Source organism: Falco rusticolus, chromosome 5, assembly GCF_015220075.1.
Source record: "Falco rusticolus isolate bFalRus1 chromosome 5, bFalRus1.pri, whole genome shotgun sequence".
Lineage (NCBI taxonomy): Eukaryota > Metazoa > Chordata > Aves > Falconiformes > Falconidae > Falco > Falco rusticolus.
In genome coordinates, this window is record NC_051191.1 from 10205479 (window position 1) to 10229061 (window position 23583).

A 23583-nucleotide genomic window follows, 5' to 3' on the forward strand; every position below is an offset into this window, starting at 1 on the left:
ACTTTTAACAGGAAACTTGTCTCATTCCAAAATCAGTGTCTAAATTGGGTGGGATGATTTGTTCTTTAGAGGTGTCTGTTTCTCCAGTAACTAGAATTAGATAATGAGCTTAGACTAGGCACTTAAAGAGTGCTAAAACTGTAGAACATACCAAATGGCTGGCATCATCAAGAGCCCTGACAGTGACACCACAGCATTCAGACTGATCCAAAGCCACGATGTGCTCCTACCCCAAGAGGTCAACGTGGGCAAAGTGCACCCATCCTCAGATGGCTGCTGCAGGAGCTGATCTATGTGACCTCAAGAAATAACGCTACTTTTTGACCTTATTCCTTCAAAAGGAAAGGAGCAGCTGCAGAATTGTAGTTCCTTCACAAAGAGCTCAGTATTGCAAGAACAGTTTCTTGCTGAAAGAACAGTTTCTTGCTGAAAGAACAGTTTCTTGCTGAAAGAACAAAGGAATGGGAAGACAAGTTTGGAAATACACAGGACTGCTGAGTGACCTAGAGGTAGAGAGGGATCTCTGCAGGCACTTGGAGATGTTCAGAGTTAATCCAATTAAGGCACATGTGAAACATCCTTCTTCATAAAACCAAGACCATGGGAGGCCCAACCTCTCCATGGTATACTTCCTTCCCCTTATTTAGAAGTGCCCTGACCCTCTTCCATTCTGTTTTACTGCACCTAAAAAAGAAATCAAAAGTATTTTAAATATTTACTTTCCCTTTTTACAACATTGTCAGTATCCGGGCAAAAGATGTTACTGCATGACAGCACCCCCACTGCTGTGCTTTAGAGAAAACTTTGTTGGAACTATTGTCAAATGTCACCAATGAAAATGGGCTCTGAGGAAAGCAAACCCCAGGCCACACTGCACAGGGCAGCTCTTCCCAGCTTCATAAAGCAAACCCCACTTGTTCCGAGAAATGAAAGCAGTACTTTAGGAGAATATTCACTGCCAGTTGTGGACTGCAAATAAAGGAGAAGCAAAAAAGAAGAAAGATATTAGCTGTTTTTCTGCCTCTGTACTTCACCTGAAAGATGGAAAAATTAGGAAATTAAATATTTTACCTTTATGGAAAAGTGCTTCTTCTTGGGTGGATGCCAGACAGTGGTGGTTGAATGAATGAATGCCCGCAGAGGTGTTAAGGATGTCACAAGCACATAGGCTTTGATGATGACAGAAATGTCTTGAGCTTTAAGGATGTCCTTGTGGTCTGGTGAAGCTGATACTTGATTCCTGGAAAGTAATAAAAATACATAGCATTAATGAAGTGATTTTACAAGCTAAGGAAATGAGCTAGAAGAAAATAGTGAAATAGTGAAATTAGAAGAAATAGGAAATTAGCCTTTTTTCCCCTGAGTTAAGCAACACCACAGATGAAACCAAGCAAGCTGGAACCAAGCTCTACACCAAGTCTTTTTATTGCTTTCAGTATTTTAAAATCTTAATTTCCATACATAGAAAGTAACTATGTTAGGAGGGAATTACCTTTGAAAATACATATGGGTAAATGCATTGTGGGCATATTGTAATTGCTGCAAACCCAGGACATTCAGAGTGAAGGTAAAAACTTCAAAGAAATCCAAGCATCTTAAATAATAGAAGTGCATAGTCAAGGTACCCAGATTTAACACTGATTTGTAGTGAATTCAGAAAAACAACAAAAAAAAAACCTCTATGGAAAGGTTACACTGTTGTTAGCACTTTCTTCAATGTAAAGGGACAAAACATGTGGTACCGCATGCTTTCCCTAATGAAAGCCATAAACTATAATTCCAAATATCATGAAAGACTATGATACCTAGGAATAACTTATAATAAATCAGCTAAACATAAAAGAATTATGCAAGCTAACTTTGTCTAGGAAGTGACATCACTCTCTAAATACTGGCTTTCAACTCCCACAGTCCACACAGAAAGAATGAGCCATAGAAACAGGACAGAAAAAAACAAACCCAAGGGAAAAATCTGTTATTTAAAAGCTCATTGCTTGGGGAAATCTGAGCTATACTTGGGCTTATTCACAAATACGGTTATTATTCTGCCTGTTAAAATCTCTGAGTATCAATCTACCTCATAGCAAATGCAATAAGATGACTGTACCAATTATGGGTCTCTAAGACTGATTACTGGTGAAAGACACAGAGCTTTCCTCCCATTTCTGTGTAATCTTTGGCAATATGTGGCCTTTCCAGCCCTCAATTTTGCTATCTGTTAAGGGAGTCTAATAATACCTACCTTAAAGGGACCTTTTTCTCCCCTCTGCAAAATGGTAGGACCTCAGAGCATAAAATTTGTGAGATAACATAACAGAGGAAATACCATTTGGACAGCCAGTTCTCAAGTACTTCTTGGTTCTTCACTTCAGGGAGGGTCTCTGTGCAAAGGACTATGTACGCGTGTCAGTGGTAGGGGCGAGGCAGGGATGGGAGGGAAATAGCTCAGCCACCAGGACACTTAAACATTCGGGGGTGTCTCTGGGTCTGTATTTACCTATCTAGGTATTTCAACAGCCTCAACATAAAGACTTAGCTGTTCACATGCAAAACATGCAAATTATTGGTAGTACAGAAGCAAACACTAAGGAAGTATAAGAGATGCGATCCATCTTCTGTGGTCCCCTCTGTTGCTGCCTTCTGCCTCCCTGCCTCCCAATGAACTGCACAATAAAGCACTTGCAGTGTCTGAGGAGGGGGTATCATTAGCTTACAGCTGGGCGCTCCTGCTCTGCTTCCACCAGTAGGGCAGGTGGGCAGCATGCGTCTCATCGGTGCTTTCACTGCCCTGGGATATGTTGCTTGCGGTGTTGGCCCTTGGCAGCCCAGGCTGGTCAGAGCACTCTGGGGTGACAACTGGGAGCTGCAAGTCTGAAAAAGTACCAAGAGAATGAGAAAGAAAGTCAGCAGAGCACTGAAAGCAGTGGTTGACTCCTGCTGTTCAGAGTAAAATATATAAAACACAATAGGTAGAAAGGAGATACCAGCATCAGCCAACAATGTAAAGTAACAAATGCCGAGACTATAATTCTTTTTGGATCAGCTAGCAGAGTGCTTTACACCCACAAAGCACCCCCTTCCAGCTGCAAACTCAGAGGCTTAGCTGCAACTCCCACTTTATAGGTGACTGCATGAGTGGTACATACAAAAGCATCCCATTCCCCCTTCCTCCAAATAGAAATCCTTTATTTCTAGATATAGAATGCCAAAACTTTGTTTCTTATGTAGCCCTAATTACAATTAATGGGGATAAGAAATGTATTTGACTAAGGACCAAGGGGCTTTGCCACTGTAATCACACAGACAGCTCAGTAAATAGCCACGTATCCTTTTTTCCAAGTTCACCATTTAAGGCTACATTTTGTAGTTACTGAAATCTATGGGAGACCTAGTTCTGCCGCTGAACGCAGTGGGACCAGACTGATGTACCAGAGTCCTCAAGATTACTGAGGCATGTGGCTATTAATAGTAACCAACATATTGTGATGTGAGTTCAGTCAACGGGTGATATGTATTTTCTGCTTTTACTGTGCTGATAAAAAGGCACAGAGCCCTTATATGAGGTCATTATTTCATGTAGGGTGGTTTTCATTAACACACTTCGCATTTCAGGTTCTTAAGTAACAGTCAGGGAAAAGTCAAGCGGTTCGCATTATTCCCAGACCTTATCACTTGTCTTTTTAATGACATACTGCACCGTGCTAATATTATGAATTTATTTGTGTAACTTCTCTTTTAAGGCATGCACTCTCAACTTTGGTACATGAAATGAAAAACAAACCTGAAGTTTTTGGTGATAAGCTGCGAACAACCATTCAAGGAAAAGAACTATTCATTTTCTTCTAGATCCTGTTAAAATGACGTTGTAATTGTCTATGTTTATCAGCTGTTCATCAGGTCAGCTCAGTTCAGCCTTCCAAGCTCAACTGGGATCTAAAATGAATCTGGTCTTCTGCCTTACCTGCACCATTTAGCAGGATTAAAGGCTTTACCAATAAAAAAGAGGTACTTATTAATACAGCACCTCATGTTCAGATTATACTTTCATTGGCATCTTTGTGTTGTGTTATTTATTATAACTGATTTGGGCTTTGTAAGTGACTGTTGATGGTACAGAGACAAAATGGGCTACTGTCTGCCTACTCAGCTGTGCAGTGACAACAGGAATAAGCCAGTAAACTCCCATTAAGTCATTTATTTAGCAGGCTTGCTTCTGCATATGTACAGGGAGCAGATCTGCTAAATCACGTGCTATTTTTTCCATATCTGCCTTGTAAACACACAAAAGCATTTTACTATGGCAATTTCCAACCTTTAAAGTGACAGTGGCATTTCGCAACGGCAATTTGCAATGGTCCTATAGCAACTACTCCTATGCATCATTTTAGTTACCTAACTGAAATGCTCATATTAGCAGAATAGTATTCTTAGGCTTTGTCTTTATGCAATGGAGAGAGAGAGACCAGTCCTTGGAACACTAAGAGAAACACTGGTTCTGAACTGTTCTCTGAAAGTGCTTTCACTGACTATGCAAGAAAATTAAGCTACTTGCAGCTGCAAATAATTCTCAGTGTAAAGTTTGATCATACAGCTTTGGTGTTCAGGCAAAACCAGAATTATTAAAACACAAAAAGGCCCTCCGCAATGCACAGACATTGGTAAAAAAACCAAGACACAGTCCCCTGCAGCTGAAACTGTCTATGGAGTTACGGAGCCAAGCCTTTTACCACTGTTACCTTGGTACCGTAGCACATCCATCAGGAGCAGCCCAGTATCATCAGACTCTGCCGTTCAAATCTCATAGCTAAGATCTTCAAACAGCAAGGTACTGATCTGTCCACCGTGAGTGGGATCAGAGTTATACAAACCCCAGTGAAACCCATGACAGCAATCCAAGCTACCCCCTTGCTGAGGGTGCCTAGGGGGTCAGACGAGAGAGAGTCAGGTTGCCCTACCTAGATGGCTACAGCACTTGGCTGAAAGGAGGCAGAACTGTGCTTCCAGACCAAGCTCCCTATAACATACACATACACCTGTTACATTAGACCATAGCTACGTGACAACACTAACAGAACCATACAAAGGATGAGAATGACAGTTCTTCTTAGCTGATCATCTGAAAGCCAAATTATGCCAAAGGTGCACATTTTTCAGCAATTGTTTTAGTTAAAATGACCATAATATTGAGAAAAGGGAAATGCACAAAACATACTTTTCTTATTTAAAAAAAAGTAGATTATTTCACTGAAAATAAGAACAGGGAAGGAGAGAAAGGCTGTTCATCTCACTACTCAAGAGAAAGTAGAGTTTCTTTTCTTTTTTAAAATATAGTTTTAATTGTATTGTTAAGGCAACAAGTAACCAATGTGGTATTAACTCACTAGACAGAGTTAGGAAAGAATGAGATGAGGTTTGCACCTATATTTACCCCTGCTACGCAAGAATTTTAGCTGTTTTAGGGAAATGATTACTTTGATATTAATTCATTTGTCACTATGCAGTGGACCATTTACAGGTGCTGGATACAACAACAACAACAACAAAAAGAAAAATGTGTAGAGACAGATGAAAAAGAAAAGTGTCCTGAAATTCTCAAACTACCAGGTGGAAAATCCTTAGTCTTGCCCTAAGTTATTACAAAATGCTTCAACATAAAATAAATTGAAATCTACCATTTCTTAAAGAAGAGGTTAAACAAAATCAGGGTCTCGGTGATTAGCATTGAGAACTAAAAAAAGTACAAGGCCTGTGAACTCTTCCTCATGCTACAGAGCATCCTGCTTGTACAGTGCTTTACATACCTCCGTTGGTTTTGTGTTAGCATCCACCTGGGAAAGAGCCCATTGCAAGGTGGCTAGAAGAAGGAGAAGGGGGAGTGAGACTGCCACAAAGTGCTTGCTCCTTTGAGATGACACACAGCATGTACACCATCAGGCAGAGTTAATAGGGAGTGACAGTCCCTCAGTTGGGTAAATCTGCTCCTAGTAATCAACGAATGCAATTATCATAATAATAAAGAGTGCTGAACTGCAGAACACTCGGCTGTGTCAGTTCTCATAGCAACTCTTCACCTGCTCTTGCACTCAGAAGCAGTAACAATGTTTATTAGAGCTGTAAATTTGTTAATCAACATTATCATCAATGAAAATCAGCCTGCAGTGTCTTTACTGTTTGCAGTAATTGCCATGGTTTTCCATCTTGAAATCACTCTACAAGCTGTTGTTAATTAAACAGTCCTTTTGAAGTACGTAAATAACATCAATATTTTATAACAGAAGAGGTGAGGCAGGCTTAGCAGTTGATAGGTGTCAGGCAACTTGGAAAACCAAGTTAGAAATTGTCCCAGTATCCTTGTGTCATGTCCAGATTACTCCCTGTCTTTCAAAAATACACATCTTATTATCAGTAAATTTTGTAGCACACTCTAAAGATCAAAAGAGGGAAAAAAAAGTAAACTAAAAAAGAACATTTTCCCTTTTAAAGTGGTTAAAGGCAGTAATTTAAATGCTATAAAATGCTGCTTTTCCTGAGGACCTTTGCCACAAGTACCTTTTGATGCTGCCATTTGTGGTGATCCAGTGTAAAGCAAAGGACCTGAGGCCGAATATCTGCTTTCACTTAAAAAAAAATAATGTTTCACTTCCTTGAAATTTTGACTTGAAGAAGGTTTCTTATGCTGACATTTCTGAAAGGGTACTATTGAAAACACTAACAAACAGCACCACTTTGTCTTCGCTGAGGCTGTTGTCCATGATTCCATTTTGATGGGTAAGGAAGCCACTACAAATTCTCAGCAGAATTCACACATTAGCCCTTTAACCACAGCAATGGGTAAAACAGAGATCTGAGACACAGGAACAGCTGGGGGACACATGTGAAAGGGAGGTATAAGATCCACCAAAGCAAGTCAACACCTCTAGATCAAAAAAATTAAGCACCTCTTTGTCACATGAGCTGGTGGCAGCTATTCTGTCAACTGCAATCTCTCAAAGTACCAGAGTCAAACAGATCAGTTGACAGCGACAACTGATATTTAATGCAGCAGCTACACTGATGTCTAATGAGGCCTTTCAAGTATTTTACACAGCTATGACTTCTTGCTCCCTCTCTCCCCATCTCTGGCTCCCAAGTTATTTACTTGTCTTTGGCTTAGAGTTCTGAAGTGTAACATGAGATTCAACACATACACAATAAAGAATAGCTGATTTAAGAGTTATAACATGTGGCTGAGCAAAAGTTTTACCAATAGCTAGAAGTGCATTTGGATAAATTAAGACTTCCTGGAGCAGAGCCAGGTCAGTGTTGACACAGCAGCGGCTGCATGGACGGGTGGTAAATGGAACACTCAGGTTAACATGAACATCTGGTGATCCGCAAAAGAATTCAGCAGAAGACCCTTCTGATTAAACTGAGTAACAACTGAAAGAAAAGGAAACAGAAGATGAATGAGAACGTGTCCTCTTCTTTATCCTTCCTTTTATAGTACCTTTTGATGTTACAAGGAGGGTTATGATATGGTTTTGTTTGTTAATGTTTTTTTTACTCTGTTCAAGATCAAATAGGCTATATTTTATACACCTCAAACATGGAGCAAGGAACAACTAAGACTACTGTCTGAGAGGAAAAGGTCATGTTGTTTCTAAAGTGCCCATCAACTGTCAAATCTGTTAGAAACATGTCAAAAGCATTTGAGTCACCTTGGGAGCTCCTGGTTGTTTAATGAAGCACAAAGCTAGAGATGAGATGAAACACAGCTAACGTGTTGTGCTTTGTTCTAAGCCTAGGAAATTGTTCATGTCTTTCATAATGGACACCATAAGCTCAGCATGTTTGTACTTGCAGAGTCTTCATCCAACTGCTTTTCTTTTTAGCAGGAAAAACATCACTTTAGAACATACAAGTGCATTCATCCTGAAAGTATATGGGAGTCTTTCCATCTGCATAGAAGTCTTCTGAACTTTTTCCTCGATTTTCATAGTGGTAGTCTGTCTCTAGCAGAAGCCTGAACCCTCTCACACAGGAAAAAAGAAGAATAGTCACCTCACATCATTCCTTAGCAGTTTCTGCAGCGCAATATTCAGGAAGGACTGGTAACAGGTCCCTTCTGTCAGTCTTGCAGGTCTGCTCTCTGACAGGGCATTTCAGTGAGTTAGAAGAATTTCATATTGCATCCTGTGCTGGGATCATGCATCTGCCTTACTGGTGTGGGCTGCTGGAGCACAAAGAGCTTATTTCTGATACAGACCAGGCAAGCTGCATTGCTACAACCTGGTCCTCTTCTATTATTTACAGCTGGGCAATTTTCCAGCCTTTGTAGGTTGGAAAGGTGTGTTAAACAGCTGCAAAGATTGCTTTACATGAGGAGATGCTTAAAAAGTTTTCATGGAGTCTTAGGTGGACTTCCGAGCACCTCCAGGACCAGGGGATTTTGATAAAAATAAAACCTACTACTATCAACTACCTTTTGCTCAGTCATGTCTAGCAACCCGCTCTAAGCTGCATGACCATGAAAGTAATGAGCATTAAAAGTGCATTCTTGTCATTTTTCAGTGTTGATTTTGGAGGATGGATGATTTCAGCTGAACTACTGCCACTACATGCCTTGAGGCTTGTCACAGAAAGCAGACCCATTCCATTTAATTGCCTCCTGTTATCCATTTGACCTATCAGATGAAAAGACTGAAACAAAGATTAGTACTCTCCTATGGCTTACACATCATGCCTTGAGGTTGCTGAAGAAAGAGAGACAACCTATAACAGTCTGTTTTATAACCTATGCATTCAGAAAAGGGTGGCTGTGAAACTCAAAGCAGATGCTGAGTATTTGAAGGCAGCTAGGAACACTAGGGGCAATCCTGGTCCCCAGTGAAGTCCTCGCAAAATTTCCATTGATTCCACAGGAATATGATTTCTTGCTTGGTACTTAACACTCCTGTGATGGTTATGATGTGTTAAAAGCTTCATTTGCAACGTGCACATTACTGCAGGTTTAATATCCCACCCACTGCTGACCACTGATCTAGCTGTCCTTAAAAGGTTTTCATATTCAAAAAATAGTGATCTCTCCCTCTGTAATACAGTTAATTAAAAGCAACCCACCCTGAATGTTTAGAATAAAGAAATGTCAAACTACAAATAATTTCTGGAAATGTAAACTACCTAAAATATCCTGAGTATTAAAAAACAAGTTTATGGTAAAGGAGATCTAGAGGGAAAGGAATTTGAACTGTGGGTTGGAATGCACTGAAAATCACGCTAAAAAAACACCTATGAAGTCTCAGTTAAAAAGACAAAATGATGGTAGCGCATCATTTTGAAATGTATGCTTTTTATTTTCCCCTTTAAAAGCATCAGCAAATACAGCTTCACTTTAGGTTAACCATTTACTGTGATTTTTGCTTCTCTGTTTTGGCAGGTGCACGAAGAACAGTATTTATTAAATGCAGTGTGTGCTTCTTTGTTCCTAAAGCATCCTTACAGTTAAGACAGAGAGGGTTTTTTCAATATTTTCCAGAGGGGGTGCTTCTTCTATGCATACCCTTCATACTAGAACTTAAATTTACAGATAAGCTATAAAACTCTGGAAAAAGTAACTCAGTGAATATGCTGTCTCACTGCTACATGATTAGAGCCGCAGCTACAATTCTGTACTAGTAGCAGCATAGAATACAGAATAGTGTAGGCCAAGTAATTAAATTCCATTAGCTGCTTTACTCCTTTTCAGTCTACTCCTATTTGTTTTTATTACAGAAGTATGGTTTTGTCCTAGCTGAAATCTGACCGTGTTGTCAAACAAAGAAAATCCTGCCCCACGCAGTTCACTCAAAAGACTAAGATGCTGATTTTATTGGCCATTGTTGAGTAGCAGAAAGGTAACAGGCACAAAACTGATCACAACTGGTATGCAGACATTTGTAAGGGTCAGCTAGCAAAAGAATTGCATCCCCCTATAAAGAAGCATGTTCCTGTTACAGAGATGTTGAATTATATCAACAGAAAAGTAATTTAATCTGTAATTTCTTTCTTACATAGATGGCCCCATTGGGCCTTGCTTCCTCCCCTCATCTCATCACCCTTCCCACTGACTCCAGGGATGCTAGGGACAGGCAAAGCAGCTTTGCTAGGCAGGAGGAGAGGAAAGCTGACATGGGGTTAGCACCAGACAGTGAACATATCACATAGTGAGAGCACAGTCACGCAGCTGGACTACCCCGGCTGTCCCTCCCACCTGATTTCATCAGGGTCATGCCTATCTCAAGACATTTTGTGTGATCAATGCTGTGGGCCAGCCCTGCAGGTGAGCACGTGAGCACACCAGGTTGGTAGACACTTATAAGGTCTCTGCACTCATACTGCATACACTCTGCACACTAATAAAAAGAAATGCAGAAGGAAGATGTGCAGCAAAAGTATTACTTTAGAAAGAATCAGTGATCTGGATGAGTAGAGAAAACAGCTATGCATGGCACAGGCTGGGCTGTGGAAGTGGTAAGCAAGACAAATGCTTATGTGGAAAGAGAGACAAGTCTGAATTGCTTAGGGAACAGGAAAATCATGGAGGCAATGCTATAAGCATTTCCACTACTTTCCCAGACAAAACCTGACAAAGAGAGTATTTGCAGGATGCCTTCCCTGTGCCATAAAGTGAGACTGGGCAATTTGGCTCATATTGTGGACCTTAGTCCTCTCGATCTGTCAGCTGAGAGTAGTTCCAAAAGGCAGCCAAGACCAGTTCTCAGCCCACCTGAGGTGGTGGGATACCAAGTATGAACACCTGAAATCTCTTTGCCAGTCATTCTCCAACCTCAGAGAGTTTCTAGGTTTGGGTTGTTTGCAGGAATATTTCATTTACAGATCACTGCAACAGCTGCAGCTTTTGCTGACCTGAGCAATAAATGCCAGGAACTTTCCTTAGTTATTCAATAGCCATATCGGTACCTTCTCTTGGCCTAAGTCTCACACAGTAAGCAGATATCAGGCATTTGATTAAAAACTGGGCTAAATGCCCTGCAAAAGCAGGAGTGAAACCAATCTTCTCAGACCAAGCAGCAAGCACTTACTGGTGTCTTCCACACTGAATGTTAAGATCCACTACAATTCTTTGTGGATTTTATCAGAAACCTGCTGCCACATGTGTCCATCCTCCAGCACCTAACTCCTTCTCTTACTCAATCCAATTTATCCACACATATAATGCATTTTTTGCCTTCTTGCTCCTCTCAACTCATTCCAATCAAATTTTCCTAACTTTTTTTTCTTTTTGCAGCTTCTCTCCTGTCTCCCAAAAAGCAGTCATCACTGGTATGTACAGTTTCCTCCCCCATACAGATACAATGAATCTGAATCTTCAGACTGACTTTCCATTAAAAAGAAAAAGCAAAGAAACAAGCACCAACCCAATATTTTCTACAACTAATTTTCTCTCCTATATTGATACAACAGGGCTGTGAGAAGGGGCGTGCTCTCTTAAACACAAAACCCAGCAGCTTAAGAGTTGCACGACAACATACAGAACAACATTTTTTTAAAAAATAACCTTTAGCCTTGTACCCACTGCTTATCAATATTAACACTGTCATACAGTAAATTCAGTAATCCCATCCTCTCAGCCTTGCTGCCTAATATTTCCTTCTACGACTTAGTTTGTCTTTAATTAGATCACACAATTCTTAGAGCAGCAACTTTGTGTTTTCACTTTTACAGGAAATTGCTTGGCTCCTTGGGGGGCTGACTAAATGAAAAACACAGTAATAACAAACCAACTGATCCTCTTCAACAGGAATTGCAGAGAAGCCCTGTTGACTGAAACACACAAGAGTGAAAGTATGTGACTGATTTGAAAGGAAACAAACTCTTTTGTGGAGGAAATACTGATGAAAACCATTCTTTCCATGAATAATTTTAAAATTGAGGATCAAACAAACCCTAATAATTGGCAACTTTGCTGTTGGAAAGAAAGGTCTGTCAAAGGATGCAAGCAGAAGAAAGATGTGGAAAGAGCTGGCTTTATCAGATGAATAGAAGGGGAGGAGAGTATCTGAAATCTTGGCTCTAGAAGTTTGCTTCAACTTATGCATTTTTGTCTGCTTAATCTGACATCAAATGATTTACCCTTCTGATCTAATTTCACCTTCTATGGGTGGATTTCACTTACAGTAAATTAGATGTCGCTTATCCAGTGATACTGAATGTGATTAATTTCTGGGTTAAGACACTCTGAGGTCTGGTCTACAAAAAGATGACTCTCTGTGTGCCACAATCTAAGTTCCTATTCCTGGATGTCAGTGTAGTCTACACAGTCAGTCTGGAGTGATTCAGCTAACCCGAAATTATGCTGAAAGCAAATGCTCCTTTGGGCTTGCTCACTCTAAACTGTACTTCTGTTCATTTTGGGAACTTAGATACCAAGTGTAAAATTCAGGTATCCACACACAGACTTCTATTGCCATCTAGGACGCCATAGGATATACCTCTGAGCCTCCAGCTGCTAGACCAAAAAGATCACTGTGCCAAATCTGCCCATCCTACTGGGCATCCTGGACTCTCCATGGGACCCTTGCAATGAAACAGCTAGCTCAGGCACTAGGCCACATGATGATGTGGGGACATCTACAATTAAGAAATGGATTATTCTTTTTACTTTAAAACACCACAGCTAATTTAGGTTAAAAAACTTTTTAACGGATAGCTGAAAGGTGAGGGCTGGGCCTTTTTCTATCTGACAGTCCTTCAGCAGACTGCTAGAATTAGCCTCCACAACTGGGTGGGTAGGACACAGACCCCTGCTGCCAAGCACAAATACTACCTTGATTTCAATAGGATTTTGGCATCAGTCAGAACAGCTTTTCTCTTTGCCAGGAAAGCACTAGTAATATAAGAATGGAATAAGATATTCACAAACAGCCCTTCCCTAAGGAGGAGATATGGTGGGCTGACCCTGGCTGGATGCAGGTGCCCACCAAAATCACTCTGTCACTCCCTCCGCAGCTGCACAGGGGACAGAAGATACTGGGAAAGGCTCCTGGGCTCAGATAAGGGCAGGGAGAGATCACTCACCAGTTACTGTTCATGGGCAAAACAGACTCGACTTGGGGAAAATTAACTCAATTAATTACCAATCAAATCAGAGTAGGAAGTAAAAACTAAAACTTAAAACACCTTCCCTGCATCCCTCCCTTCTTCCCAGGCTCAGCTTCACTCCCAGTTTCTCTACCTCCATCCCCTGAGTGATGCCGGGGGACAGGGAACAAGGGCTGTGGACAGTTCCTCACACATTGTCTCTGCTGCTCCCTCCTCTGTAGGGAGGGGAGGACTCCTCAGATTCTTTCCCTGCTCCAGCGTGGGGTCCCTCCCATGGGAGACAGTCCTCCATGAACTTCTCCAATGTGGGCCCTTCCCACAGGCTGCAGTTCTTCATGAACTGCTCCAGCACGGGTCCCTTCCACAGCGTGCAGTCCTTCACGAACAGGCAGATCCAGCGTGGGCTTCCCACAGGGTCACAGCCTCCTTTGGGCATCCACCTGCTCCAGCATGAGGTCCTCCACAGGCTGCAGGTGGATATCTGCTCCACCATTAACTTCCATGGGCTGCAGGGGAACCTCTTCTCTGGTGCCTGGAGCACCTCCTCCCCCTTCTCCTTCACTGACATTGGTGTCTGCAGAGTTCTTCCTCTTACATGTTCTCACTCTTCTCTCTGAATGCAGTTTGTGCAGGTTTTGGGTTTTGGGTTTTTTTATTATTATTTTTAGATATGTTATTCCAGAGGTGCTATCACCATCACTCTATCTTTGAGCCAGTTGGCATTGGCTCCATCAGACGTAGGGCAAGCTTCTAGAAGCTTCTTATAGAAGCCACCCCTGTAGCCCCACCATCACCAAAACCTTGCTGTTCAAACCCAATACAGGAGAAAACACTGAACGGTTTAACAGACGCCTTAAAGAGAGTGGCTTATACCACAGCTTATGGACACCAGTGAAAATGTGCATATTTTAAAGAGAGAGTTCTGTGTGTGGTGAGTGCCTCCTGTGTTTGTGGTTTTGTGGTAGCAAAATAGTAAAACCACTGCAACTGGCCTTTCTCCAAGTATCAGGGCAAACTAACGTTTTTTAAAGGCAATCTGTTGCCACATGAGAAGGACCTACCCATTCCTGAACACCTTGAAATTTTAGAAATCTACTCATTTTTTTCCTGAAACTGGTACTATATCAGAATATTTTCTAATTCACTTTCCAGTGCAAGGGAACCAAGGCACTCATCATCACTGAAGACATACTTAACACTCAGCCACAACCGAATATATCACCTACCTGAAGTAATATGACTTCATGATAATGGACTCTCATGGGACCTGGATAGATGTTGATTATGCTACATGTTCCTTATGATCAGTTTTGACAATGTACTGCACCAGGAAAATGGAAATGTCCAATTTAAACTGACCCTTAACATACAGTTCTTTAAGGAAACACTTCACATAAGTTTTAAATATCGATCAATCTTTAAATGAAACAGTAAAAAAATCAAAGGGGAAAATATAGCATGCTTAGGTTAGGAACCACCTAACTTCAACTTTAGTCAGGCATCCAAATTCAGGTATTTAATCTAAGCTACTTTTCTATGCCCCATTCAGTGGTGAAAGGTAATTGGGTAGTAAGTACCTGCAGAGGGTAATTCAACACACCTATTTTAAACAGTTTACAATAAAGTAGTTCTGTAGGTGCCTCTCTCTCTCCCCTGATTTAAGGGGAAGACTAGAATACTGCTGCAGAAGATATCTTACTTCTAAACAGTTAAATGAGATGTAAGGAATCCTTTCCTTATGTGCTAAAATATAGCATCTATATAAAAAGTGAAAAGAGAAACAGAAAAAGAGATAGAGAAAAAGAAAAAGAAAGAGAAGAAAAGAGAAAAGAGAAGAGAAGAGAAGAGAAGAGAAGAGAAGAGAAGAGAAGAGAAGAGAAGAGAAGAGAAGAGAAATTAAAACTGATCAATCTTGTATATTTGCAAACAAAGCAAATACTAATGGAATAAATGTGAGGTTGGTTGTTACTGGATTATTAAAAAAAAAAAAAAAGACAAAATTTCTTATAAGCAAAGTTTATGATGTGAAGATAGATCATCAATCCAAAATAGCACTGGTGCTGGATATTTAGAAGTGTAACTGAGATCATGATGTGTCCCTATGTAGTTTAAATAGACCTCATATGGTGCACAACAGTTTTTTCCAGTTTCTATTCAAAGTGAATTTCACCCATAGTAAATTAGAATTCTCTGGCAGCTTGCCCATAACCTTTAAAGTTTTCTGCTTGATGATCTTAATACACAAAGGCTTTTTATCAGTAAACTATGTCTGGATGGGAACCAAACCCCGACTCCTACTCCTTCTCCATGCCACAACATTTTTGTAAAGCTGAACAAACATATTACACCAAACCCAGGGCTTTGAAGTGTAAACACTGATACACTATACTGATACAAAACAGTCCAAAAAAAGACACTTATAGCCAAATTATTTCTGCTGTATGCAATAGCTAAATAGTGCAATATCTTTACCTGAAAAGATACTGCATAACTATAACCTGTATTTAAATGGTGTCTGAAAAGGTTTATCATTCTTGTTTCATTTTTTCCTCCTATGCATTCATGACTAAAATTGAAAAGGAACTGTAAGCCTGACAGTCTCATTTCAGAGACTTCCTGTGACAACTATTAAAAGACCATCATCACATATGCATATTTAAATTAAATAGGTTACCTGAAAAGGCTTTTTTTATCTGGCATAATCCCTCTTTTCTGCAAAGGAAATGCTGGACTTCTGGGAGTAGGTTTACCTGTACATAAAAAAAAAGAAGCTTTAATGATTTCTTTCAGAAAAATGCTCTTTTTCTGGAGCCTTCAATGGGCTTGTGTTTAATTTATCAGAGGCACCTCATGTGCAGAATTGCTGTCAATGTCAAAAGGAAATTGTAACTTTGCCATCCCTGCAACGTGGGATAATGAGTTAAGGTGTGGGCTATTCATCCGTGGCCATCATAAAACACAATTTTAGACTTATGGCTCTCCACCTGGCTGCTGAGTTTTCATCCTTTCTGTCCTCTTTTTGGCTGGGATAGTTAGTTTTCTTAGTAGCTGGTACAGTCCTGTACTTTGGATTTAGTATGAGAATAATGTTGATAAAACACTGATATTTTAGTTGTTGCTAAGTAATGCTTACTCTAAATCAAGGACTTTTCAAGTTTCCTATGCTCTGCCAGTGAGGAGGTGGACAAGAAACTGGAAAGGAGCAGAGCCAGGACAGCCTACCTGAACTAGCCAAAGGGATATTTCATACCTTAGAATGTCATGCTGAATTTATAAATTGGGGGAAGTTGGCCAATGCCTGCCGATCGCTGCTCAGGGACTGGCTGAGCATCACTTAGTGGTTGGTGAGCAATTGTATCACGCATCACTTGGGGTCTTTTTTCCTTTGGGTTTTATTCCTCTCTCCCTTTCTTTCCTTTTTATTACTATTACTGTTACTGTTACTATTACTGTTACTGTTACTATTACTATTATATTACTGTTACTGTTACTATTATTGTTGTTTTTTGTTGTTGTTATAATATTTCAATTATTAAATTGTTTCTACCTCAGCCCATGATTTTTACCTTTTTCCGATACTCCTCCCCATCCCACTGCAGGGGTGAAAGAGTGAGCAAGCAGCTATGTGGTACCTGGCTGCCGGCTGGGATTGAACCATACCTTCCCTGCCCCCTTTTCAGTTTCTGCAGCTTCTCTGTTCTCTGCCAGCTATCAATCACTCTCTCTTCCTGCATGGAAATAGCTTATGCCTCTTGAATTGCTGTGCTTAGGAAAAGTGGCAAGCTAACACAGCTAAACCACATTCAGGCTCTGGAACAAAGCAGCGTGTTGCACCATGGCATGCACCATGGTATGCCAGCAGTGAGTAATGTTAGGCCAATATTTAAAGTTATCTGGAGATACGGGCCATCTGGTTTAAGACCCTGCTGTGCTGCAGACTTCCTGAGAGAACTTGGACAATCCCTTTGATCACCTTGTGTCTCAGTTATTCATGTGTGAAACTTCTGGACATTGCAGAATGCTGTAAGGGTTATTATATTGCCCAGTATTAAAGGCTCAGATATGATAATATGGGTAGAATGAGCAAAATGGAGTTTGCAGAAGCCTGGGGTGTTTTATGATCTGTGACCTGAACCCAAAGCATGTATATTTCTAGCAAACTGGAACTGCTATAAAAATTTCAGTTTGGATACACTTAGGTAAGTCATCCTGTCCCAGGGAACCTCAGTGTACATGCTTCTGGCTCTGAATTCTGTGGACATGCTATCTTTTTTTTTTTTTTTTTTTTTTGTATCCTCATGAATTTCATAGCTGAACTAAATACCGTTTAAAAGCAACTCTATTTCTCCCAGTCCCTCAAGTTGGAGTGTATACTTTTGGGTTTTGCTATTATTATCTGTGCCATTTTACTTGAAATACAAACCAAACTGTATCCCTGGTTTGGTCACATTTTTTCAAAGACCTCAGTTTAAGTCGCTTACATATTATTACCAACAGGTCAGGTGCTTATTTAGACATTTGCCTAAGTAACCTAAATTCTGCCTGCGACACGCTGAAGTGAAAAAAAAAAAAAAAAAAATTAATCCTGAAAATACCAAGGAATATTGGCACCACTGATGGTTTGGATTGCAAGCAAGCAGATTGCAGTGCCAGAGCGAGGACAGCCCTGGAGGAGGACACTGGTCCAGCTCACACATTATCAATTGTAGGAGCTCTGTCACTGTTTGGAAAGGTGCCTAAATTATGTTTACAAAGGAGCAATTATATTAGATGAAACTCAACAGTGATGTAAATCATGAAGCCTCTTCCATTAGTCCAGCTTTATCTTCAGCCTATGCTATTATTCTGAAATACTACATGCATTTGCTATTTTTTTTCTCCACATTTCTAAATTCACTTTTCCAATGGGGTAAATTGCTTAAATTTCCCTTGATTTCTGTAGATGCTTTTGCTGCCTAACATATTGGTTGAGGGTGGCCAAGAACACAAAAGTTCAAGCTAAAGAAAAGGAAAACTTGACACTCAGTTGTAACAATTTTGAGTATTTACACTAAAACACTTACATCCAAAATAACATACTATGTCCAAATGAGAAATTGCTTTTGATCATTGGTTGTGATATAAAGAATGAAATATTGGTATCTGACAAATATTTCTCAGTAGATAGGAAACCTGAAAAAAACTTTTAAATTGGTGCTATACCACACTGCTGAAGTATAAAATGAGCATTAGATACCTTTTTCTTTATGAGTAAGTACTGAAAATTTGAGCTAGCCCTGTCCTTCCCACAAAGCATAACACAGTAATCTCATACCTTCTGGAATAACTCTAGATGATGCAAGTCTTCTATTTGAATGCAGTCAGTACCATCATTTTTTCTCGAAGATAAGCAGATCAAAAGATCCCAAGGGCTTATACCACCTATCAGGAAAGAAAAAAAAAAACAAACCCAAACCAAACCATATTAAGAAAGAAAATATCATGCAATTCCTATTCAAATAAAAAGTACTCAGGGCCAAATCCTGGGCAATAGCAAACTGTTGGAGTGTTCTGTACATGAACAGATACAGGTGGCAGAAGGGAAAAAGACATATGTACTACTAAGTTCAAGCTTTGGAACACTAATTAGGTATTTCACAGTTGGCACCTCTTGTTTTACTTGCCTACTGATGTCCAGTCCCCTGATGTTTGACCTGTTTAGCATTTTCAGAAATGAAAAAGTTCAAAAACATGCTGCTGCTTTAATTTGTTCTTTCTTCTGAATTCAATGCTTACAATGCATATCTACTATATGCAGTGTGATCTTCTGAGGTCTTTCATTATTGGGAAGTAAATATTACAGGAAGTAATATTGGTCATGCTATTGCAAACAGCAGGAATTTTAGCCTGAATTTTGGTGTAGTGCTTTCCTAAATATTAGACATCAGCTTGCCTAAATATTAGACATCTAGAACTGGTATACAAGGTGGGAATTAAGTTGCACTAAGCAAGTTAGCTAGCTTCTGAGCTGGCTCTGATGCTTACTTTCTAGGGCAAAGCTGACCTGTGGGACCATGGGCTTCTATTATCAGGTAACAAGCAACACCAGAGTCAGAGATGACTGACTGAAGAGACAAACTAAATTGCACCAATTAAACACCATTATGGATTAGAAGATACAAACAGGTCTTGGAGTCTGTCCATATCGCAGCATGTAACGTGGTATAGAAATGGCAATGTAGCTTCAAATGAGCTTGCTCAGCTCCCTCAGGTGATTATTTGTTTTCTTCTATGTACAGCCTACGTAACTGGGACTAGTTAGAGATAGCGGCATCTCTCAAAAGGTTAACAGTATCACTATGTCTGTTGAGGACACAACAAATATGTTCAATAAAAGGTAAACCATTCCAGTGACAGAATGACAATCAGAAATAAAGAACTTCCAAACAGAAAGGGCAGCAGGAGAAGCTGTACCGCATCCAAGTCAGGATACGGCATTAGGTCAAAGCTCTCTGCAGGACAGCTATTTCAGTGACTGGTTGGTTAGTTCTTTTTCCCAAGGCTGGAAAGATTACATGCATTTTATTCCATTTTGTTCTATCCATCTGTGATAGCTTCCTAATTTTATTAGATTACACCCTAAATTTGGTCCCACTGATGGCCCACAGAGATACTTATTTTGGCTGATTTCACTTCCAAAAATGTAATTTTTTTCATATCCCAATCACAAATGCCAAGCAGATTGAAGATTTCACTACAGGGGATTCAACACTCAATTTACATTAAGTACAGTAACGAACTGATTGTGCAGAATGGGCCCAAGACTATGAAACTAACTATTGTCTTTTTTATGTTTTTAAGCAATGTGACAAAGCTGAAGAGATTAATTTTCAGTTATGCTACATCCATTACTGTAAAGAATTCTTCAATTTCACATTACGAGAATCAGTATTATGGTATAAAAATAATTAAGGCATATGAAATTTAGGCAACATAGATTCACTACATGCTCCTTTGTAAAAGAAACAAACAGAAAAGTGCAGGTAGATAAAAATGGCACAGATAGCAAATAAATGAAACATTAAAGAAGCATACAAACAAATGCTTCATTTTAGTGCAAAAGATTGACATTGTTAAGAACCTACTCAATGACCTCAGCAGCTATGTAATTATCAGATAAGCAAGATGTTATGCCTTTGACTAGTAAATACCTTCGAATAAATCATTATAATTACATATAAAACACAATGCCTAGCTGTGTGCAATTTGAAAGGGAGCAGAGGGAACTCCATTTCTCAGAAGCAGTTAATTTCCTTCCTTTGTTTATTCTTACACATCCTGGCCAGGGATGAATTTGATCCTTGACTCCAAAGGATATGCTGCACTGTGAATCATTTGCCTTTAGGACACAGCAGAGTGATCAATATGAATGTACTGAAGAGCTGAAAAGGTGAAAGGGCTTCAGACCTAACGTGTTTGCAAGCCAGTGCCCAGGAAGTAGAACAGTTAACTGCTAGGAACAATTTTTTTCAGGAGTGGTTGAACGCCTGCCACTATTTGTGTTTTCTCTTTAGGGTAATTAGACATCTAGCCAGTTAGTTCAGTACAGAACAATCAGAACTGAAACATGTCTATTTATAGAGAACAGGAGACTTCCTATTAGAAAAACAGCATACACCTAGTGCTCTCTCAGATTCAGGCTGACAGAGCGCTATGACTACTATTTAATTTATCAATATATTCCTCACCACTACACCTGAAAAAATGTTCTTGGAAAACAAAAATAAGACGCATGTGTTACAACAGTTATTTAGTCCTGGAACGAACTCCTCTGTGAATATTGCCCATGTCATTCCTCTCACAGCTTAACATTTTGTGGAAAATTAACATCTATGATCATGAGACCATGAGTCAGTCTCCCTTCTGCAAATGTAATAATTATAACACTGTATTTCATCAAAAAAGTGATGCTGTTATTAATACTGCAGTAAAACCAAATGGCCCAGGCAAAGGACCCCACACTCTCAGACACTGTATTTTAACGCAAAAGACTCCTTTCAGGGAAATTATTTCTAAAGGAAAGCAAGATACAACATGAGAGCTAAAACTTTCTACAATAAAAGAGAAAGGAAAAATAAAAGTGACAATAATCACACAAGTCATCTACATGGAAGAACTCGTTTCAAAATGTTTTTAGAGATGTTTAATGAAGCAGCATTAATAATGTCTATATTATTCCACCTACAATGGAATAAATAGTAGACACTGGTTTGCTGGTTTCCTGCAGACTTCAAACCAGAAGCAGGCTTTGACAGGGCATTTGAAGTGGAAGGATAAAATGGATACTTCATACCTCAACAATTTAACTACTAGAAATTTGCATGAAGCTTTTTCCACATAAAGGGATTTGTCTGCAGTTACAGAAATCTTGTTCACTTTATTGAGCAAACCAGTGGAGCTCAGCATGCAGGAGCAGAAGACAGTATGAAATCCCACCTGATGGAGATAGACTATACTGTTTTGTAGTACTTTGCATTTGGAGAAGCAGAGGAGTGGTAACTTAAGATGAGAATATGCAATTGTATTTTCATCCCCTCTCTGAGCATCTTTTCAAACCAAGATTTTTTAGTTCAGCCTGTTAATTAAGACCTTGCCCACACAAGTAATATTCATCTGCAGAACTACGTCGTCCTATGCAGGCAAAGTGAGCTTAACGTGGATACAGCTTGTGCTGGCAACACGATGCTTTTACTCGTCTATCTTTTTTTTTGCCAGCTCTTTTGCCCTCCTCTCCTCCAGTCTTTGTAGCCCTGTCTTTCAGTTCTATCTTAAAAAGTGTTTGTGAACCTGAGATGTGTATTTCACGTTTACCTAAGAATATCTACCCAAGTTGCTAATCCAAGAAGCAGTAGTACAGCATACATGGATACCAATCCACTGTGACCACCTTCAGTTACTCTTACTCAGAATGAGTCAAAGTACATGCTATTCAATTCAGAGAGCAATAGATTTCAATTGAAAATTGATATAATGAACAAACTATAATTTTCAGCAGGATACCACTGGTTTTATTGGCTTTGACTCTTTGCCATTTGGAATAATTAAAATGGTTAATGTGGAAAAATAATTTAAAAGATAACAATCTAGGGAGAAAAGCAAAGATGTTTTTTTAAAAGCAGTGAAAATAGCAATGCAGAGTCCAATAAAAACATTTAACTTTTTCTATAAAAATATTCTGCAGAGAGTTTTTGTATTCTGATATCATAGATCAAAGTGAACAGGAACAACATGAGAAGTGTAGGATATTGTGGGGCTTGAAGCTTACAGGGTATACATTTTATAGATGAACTTCAAGAATTTCTGAAAGTGATTTCTAAATGAAGTGATCTTATTCCAACCTTTTAAATTACAATGTTGCCCCATTACCTATGGCATTTGAGGCTAGATTTTGCAGGAAAACAGTTAGATGCATGCAGACCCATGGAATTTTTAATCTTTTATGAGTATATACAGAAGAATATTATTTGATTTAACCAAATAAGTAAGGTTCATCTTAATATTATAGTTTTCAATTTCATTTTTAAGTGTTAAAGTCTTCATCCTGAATTTTGAAATGAAAGAACTTTGAAAATAAAATTCCATTTTCAGCTTTTATGTTCATCTTCTTGTATTTCATTCATTCTGGGAAATGAAAAGCCTGGTTGGAATTAATTTTATCTTAATTTCTATTCAATTCGCAATTTTATACTTGCTCACACCATCACCCTAAGATTAACTGATTTACAAGTACTAGAGTTTAAGAAGATGACAAAAAACAGCCAACATTTCTTTGTCAAGAACATACCATGTAACACTTGTCTAATTTCTTCTGACAGAGTAACTGATCTAGTGAAGAAAGGAAATAGTAGTGATGAAAAAGTTTGACTTTAGTAAGCCTTTAGACACTGTTGCCACATAACATACCAACAAGAGGAGTGCACAGCTATCTGAAAAAATGAAGTCTACACTATCAAAGTGGTGGGTTTTTGAGGCATAACCTCAAAGGATACCCCACCGTATATTCAGTTCTGTTCAGATTTTTCAGTAACAAGTTGAATGATGGACCAGCAAGTGCATTTATAAATAGAAAATGACAACAAGCTGAGGGAAAGTATAAGCACTTTGGAAGACATGATCAGAATTCATTTTGATAAATGTTCCAAATACAACCTGAGGAAATTCAAAACAAGTTAAAAGTGTCGTAATTCAGAAGGAGAAATCAGATGGACAGATACAATTGGCTAGAGAGCACTACTGCAGAAAAGGACCAGATTCATAAATTGTGTATGAATTAACAATATAATACTGTTGAGAAAAGAAAAAAAAAAGAAAAAAAGAAAAAAAACCACAAGTATAAATTACTTTTGAGTTGTTGGCAAAGATATATTGGTCCTGAAAGAGTTGAATTTGGAATTCCAGTTTGAAATTATTCCATGTCAATTCCCCACAGAATTCTAAATAGTAGGGTCTATTTCATTATAATCA

General features: G+C 39.2%; 1 protein-coding gene across 1 annotated transcript in view; it reads right to left on the reverse strand.

Moving 5' to 3' along the window:
- The window catches only part of CPED1 (cadherin like and PC-esterase domain containing 1), a 155009-nt gene that overhangs the window by 100057 nt on the left and 31369 nt on the right, over nucleotides 1–23583 (reverse strand). Inside the window, 4 exon segments of the mRNA XM_037388203.1 lie at nucleotides 1072–1240; nucleotides 2715–2871; nucleotides 15755–15830; nucleotides 18395–18501. Coding sequence (XP_037244100.1) covers nucleotides 1072–1240; nucleotides 2715–2871; nucleotides 15755–15830; nucleotides 18395–18501 — 509 coding nt within the window.